Source organism: Nothoprocta perdicaria, unplaced genomic scaffold (genome assembly GCF_003342845.1).
Source record: "Nothoprocta perdicaria isolate Ctin4 unplaced genomic scaffold, notPer1 scaffold_283, whole genome shotgun sequence".
In the NCBI taxonomy this organism is placed as follows: Eukaryota; Metazoa; Chordata; class Aves; order Tinamiformes; family Tinamidae; genus Nothoprocta; species Nothoprocta perdicaria.
In genome coordinates, this window is record NW_020455514.1 from 238,052 (window position 1) to 242,881 (window position 4,830).

General features: G+C 68.7%; 1 protein-coding gene across 1 annotated transcript in view; it reads right to left on the reverse strand.

Moving 5' to 3' along the window:
* Positions 1-419: 419 nt before the first annotated feature.
* The window catches only part of RARA (retinoic acid receptor alpha), a 14,933-nt gene continuing 10,522 nt past the window's right edge, over positions 420-4,830 (reverse strand). The window contains exons 2-8 of the mRNA XM_026041367.1: positions 4,621-4,769; positions 3,516-3,657; positions 2,760-2,920; positions 1,892-2,068; positions 1,616-1,820; positions 1,310-1,468; positions 420-638 (exon numbers count right to left, since the gene is read on the reverse strand). Of these exons, the coding sequence (XP_025897152.1) occupies positions 427-638; positions 1,310-1,468; positions 1,616-1,820; positions 1,892-2,068; positions 2,760-2,920; positions 3,516-3,657; positions 4,621-4,769 (1,205 nt within the window). The 3' untranslated portion in view covers positions 420-426. The remainder of the gene's footprint in view (positions 639-1,309; positions 1,469-1,615; positions 1,821-1,891; positions 2,069-2,759; positions 2,921-3,515; positions 3,658-4,620; positions 4,770-4,830) is intronic.

A 4,830-nucleotide genomic window follows, 5' to 3' on the forward strand; every position in this document is an offset into this window, starting at 1 on the left:
TTAAAGGACTCTGCTCTCCTCGGCGTGGGGGGGTCTGGCTGGGCGCTCCCCGCGGGGCCGGGCCGGGGGGCTGGGGGCTCTGTGGTCACGATCCCGGGTTTGTGCTGGTGCTGGTGGGGCCGGGGCCGCCCCCCTCCCCGTGCCCGGGGTGCCCCCGCTGAAATGTAACTCAACCAAAGCACTTCATGGGCCCCCGGGGGGGCTGCGGGGAGGGGGCTGCAGGCGCCCCCCCCCACCTCCGGCCCCCTGGCTCCGCTCTGGCGTCCGGCGTCCCCATCCCGGGGGGGCCGGGACCCCCCTGCCGGCACCGGGCTGGGGGGGCTGGCGGCGCCCGGCCGCCCCCGCTGCGCCCACGCAGCCGGTGGGGTGTGTGGGGGGGGTCTCTGCGGGCGGGGGCCCGCGGCGGCGGCCGCGGTGGCGCGCGGGTCACGGCGAGTGGGTGGCCGGGCTGCTGCGCGTGGAGCTGGGCGAAAGGCTGGGGCTGCAGCTGCCCGGGGGCGGCACCAGGCTGCCCACGCGGGAGCCGCCCGGCTGCCCGCCCAGCGTGTCCATGCCCTCCGAGTTCTCCAGCATCTCCTGGATGAGCGGCGGCATCGAGCCGGGGATCTCCATCTTCAGCGTAATCACCCGCTCGGCACCTGCGGCGACGCGGGGCGTCAGCGGCGCCCGGCAGCACCGGCGCCCAGAGCCCCGGAGCGCGGCGGCCACGAGGACGCGCTGCCCCCGGGACAGGGCCCCTGCTCCCCGAGGATGCCAGGGGTGATTCCCTTGATCCCTGAGGATGCTCCACCCAGGGGTGATTCCCTCAATCCATGAGGATGCTCCACCCATAGGTGATTCCCTCAGTCCATGAGGATGCTCCACCCAGGGGTGATTCCCTTCATCCATAAGAATGCTCCACACAGAGGTGATTCCCTCGATCCATAAGGATGCTCCACCCATAGGTGATTCCCTTGATCCATAAGGATGCTCCACCCACGGGTGATTCCCTTGATCCATAAGGATGCTCCACCCACGGGTGATTCCCTTGATCCATAAGAATGCTCCACACAGGGGTGATTCCCTTGAGCCATGAGGATGCTCCACACAGGGGTGATTCCCTTCATCCATAAGGATGCCCTGCCCCAGGAACAGTCCCCAAGGATGCTCTGCCCCGGGGAAGTCTCTGCAGGCCCCCAGGGCTGCCCTGTCCCGTGAACGGTCCCTGAGGTTGCTCTGCCCCGGAGCTGGTCCCCAGGGAGGCCCTGTGGGTGCTGCCCCCATCCCCGCTGCCCGGCTCCCCCTCCTCGGGCAGCCGCCCGCCGCTCACCCTTGGCGCTGATGCTGCGGAGATCCGTGATCTTCATGAGCATCTTGGGGAACATGTGGGGCTTGTTGGGCCTCCTCTTCCTCACGTAGATCTTCAGCGCTTCCAGCAAGGGCTCCTGCAGCTTGTCCACCTTGTCGGGCTGCTCCAGGTCCTGCCGGTCTGGGGACAGTAAATCCAGGGTGACACCGTGCCCCACTCCTAACCTTCCCACCAGGGATAGATGAGGCCGGCTGCCCAAGCGAGGAGCCCAGGGCTTTCCCGAGGGACAGGACAGGCCCCGCTCCGCGGTCTCGTCCCGCCACCCACCTCCGCAGATGAGGCAGATGGCACTGAGCAGCCCCGTCTCGGCGTCGTCCATCTCCAGCGGCAGCAGCTGGTTGGCGAAGGCGAAGACGAGGTCGGTGAGCGGCCCGAAGCCGGCGTTGTGCATCTGCGTGCGGTTCAGCGTGAGCCCGTCCGAGAAGGTCATGGTGTCCTGCTCCGGCGTGTAGCGCGTGCAGATCCGCAGGATCTGCGGGGCGGGCGGGCGGTGAGCGCCGCGGCGCCGCAGCCCCCAGCCCCGCGCGCCGGCCCCGCTCTCACCAGGATGTCGAGGCAGGCGGCTTTGAGGAGCGTGATCTGGTCGGCGATGGTGAGCGTGGTGAAGCCGGGCAGCTGCTTGGCGAACTCCACCGTCTTGATGATGCACTTGGTGGACAGCTCGCTGAACTTGTCCCACAGGTCGATGTCCAGCGAGACCCGCTGCTCCGAGCTGTTATTCTGCAGGAAGGGGTGGCGAGGGGTGACGGGAGCCGCAGGGTGACAGCACCGCGGGCGACGGGAGCCACGGGGTGTTGGGAAACACAGGGTGATGGGAGCCACAGGGTGACGGGAGCCACGGGGTGTTGGGAAACACAGGGTGATGGGAGCCGCAGGGTGATGGGAGCCATGGGGTGATGGGAGCCATGGGGTGACGGGAGCCACGGGGTGTTGGGAGCCATGGGGTGACAGGAGCCACAGGGGGACAGGAGCCGCGGGGTGATGGGATCTGCAGAGTGACGGGATCCACAGGGTGACAGGAGCTGTGGGGTGTCGGGAGCCGGGGGGTAATGGCACCATAGGTGACAGGAGCCATGAGTGACAGGATCCATAGGGTGACGGGATCCACACGATGATGGGAGCCGTGGGGTGACAGGAGCTGCAGGGTGATGGGAGTTGTGGGGTGACGGGAGCCACGGGGTGGTAGGATCCACAGGGTGCCGGGATCCACAGGGTGCCGGGTGCCACGGGATGACACGGGCGCCACGGGGTGGTGGGATCCACAGGGTGACGGGATCCACAGGGTTGACGGGATCCACAGGGTGACGGGCGCCGCGGGATGACACGGGTGCCATGGGGCGGCAGGATGCACAGGGTGATGGGATCCACACGGTGCCGGGCGCCGCGGTGCGGCCGCGCGGTGGGCACTCACCGTAGTGTACTTGCCGAGCTGGCAGAGCGCGGGGAAGGTCTCCTGGTGGGCTTTGCGCACCTTCTCCACCAGCTCCTCCACCTCGGGCGTGATGACGTAGCTCTCGGAGCACTCGGCCTTGGGCGCATCCTTCTTCTTCTTGTTGCGGTCGTTGCGGACGGCTGCAGGGCGGGCGGCAGGGTCAGCGCGCGGCGGGGACGCGGGGCCGAGCCGGGCGCGGAGCCGCCCGCGGCTCTGCTCCGAGGACAGCGGAAGCCCCGGCGAGCAGCACCGGCTCCGGCTGCTCCACAAATCCCACGGAACGGGGCAAAACGAGCGCGGGGGAGCCCAGGCAGGGCAAGGAGCCGCGGTGCCCATCACGGGGCCACGGGAAAGCCGGTGCCAGGGGGATGCCGGGACTCCCGGCGATGGCGGGGAGCCAGAGCCCCCCCTCCCGCCACATCTCCCAAGCCGGGAGCAGGGGGATGCAGCCGGAGCCAACAGATGGGGCCGGACTCCTGGGCCCCTGCGCTGGGGGAGGGGAGAGCGTGGTGGGGGCTGGGCAGGACAGCTGTGCCCCCCCCCCGCCCCGCCGTTATTAATGGAGCCGGGGGCGCCGCCGCGGCGCGGCGGGGGGGGCACCGCCGGGCACCATGGCAACGGGCACGCAGAGCCGGGGGCCCCGTCGGTGCCATTTATCTCTGACATCATCCATCACGCGTCGCCGCGGCAACAGCGGCCGCGGGGGGCTCCCCCCGGGTCCCCCCCTGCACTCACACTCCTTGGACATGCCGACTTCGAAGCACTTCTGCAGGCGGCAGTACTGGCAGCGGTTGCGCGTCACCTTGTTGATGATGCAGTTCTTGTCCCGGTGACACGTGTACACCATGTTCTTCTGGATGCTGCGGCGGAAGAAGCCCTGGGGGGACCCCGGCGCCGTCAGCGCCACGCGGGAGGACGTGGGGGGCGCGTCGGGACGGCGGCTGCGGTGCCACAGGGACCGTGGCGGGACAGGGACTATGGTGGGACAGGGGCCATGGCGGGATGGAGCCCCTGGTGACACAGGGAGCATGGTGGGATGGAGACCCTGGTGGCACAGGGACCATGGTGGGATGGGGACTATGCTGCGCTGGAGATAACCGTGGCATGTGGACCGGGATGGGATGGGGAGATGGTGGGGTGGGGACCACAGTGGCCCAGAGACCATGGGACAATGGAAACCATGGTGGGATGGGGACCATGGTGACTATGGTGGGATGGGGACCACAGTGACAGATAGACAATGGCAGGAGGGAAGATAGTTGTGACATGGGGACCACGGTGGGATGGGGACATGGCGGGATGGGGACCATGGCACGATGGAGATAACCATGGCATGGGGACCATAGTGGTATGGGGACCATGGCGTGATGGGGACCATGGTGGGATGGGAACATGCCACGACAGGGACCACAGTGACACAGGGACCATGGCGTGATGGAGATAACTGTGGCACAGGGACCATGGTGGGACGGGTACCATGGTGGGATGGGGATCATGGTGGGATGGGGCCCATGGTGGGATACAGATAACCACGGCATGGGGACCATGGCAGGATGGGGACCATGGCAGGATGGGGCCATGGCGGGATGGGAGCCGTGGTGGGATGGGAACCGTGGTGGGATGGGGACCGTGGTGGGATGGGGACCGTGGTGGGATGGGACCATGGCGAGACAGGGACATGGTAGGATGGGGACCACGGTGGGATAGAGATAACCACGGCATGCGGACCATGGCAGGATGGGGACCATGGCAGGACGGGGACCATGGCGGGACGGGGACCATGGCGGGATGGGGCCATGGTGGGACGAGGCCACGCGGCGCGGTGCGTGGCGGCCCTCACCTTGCAGCCCTCGCAGGCGCTCACGCCGTAGTGGTAGCCCGAGGACTTGTCCTGGCACACGAAGCAGGGCTTGTAGATGCGCGGCAGCGGCGGCGGCGACGGCGGGCTGGGCACGATCTCCTCCGAGCTGCTGCTCTGCGTCTCCACGGCTGCGGGGGCGGCAGGGGGCTGAGGCCGCGGGGACCCCCCCGCCCCGCAGCAGCCTCCCCC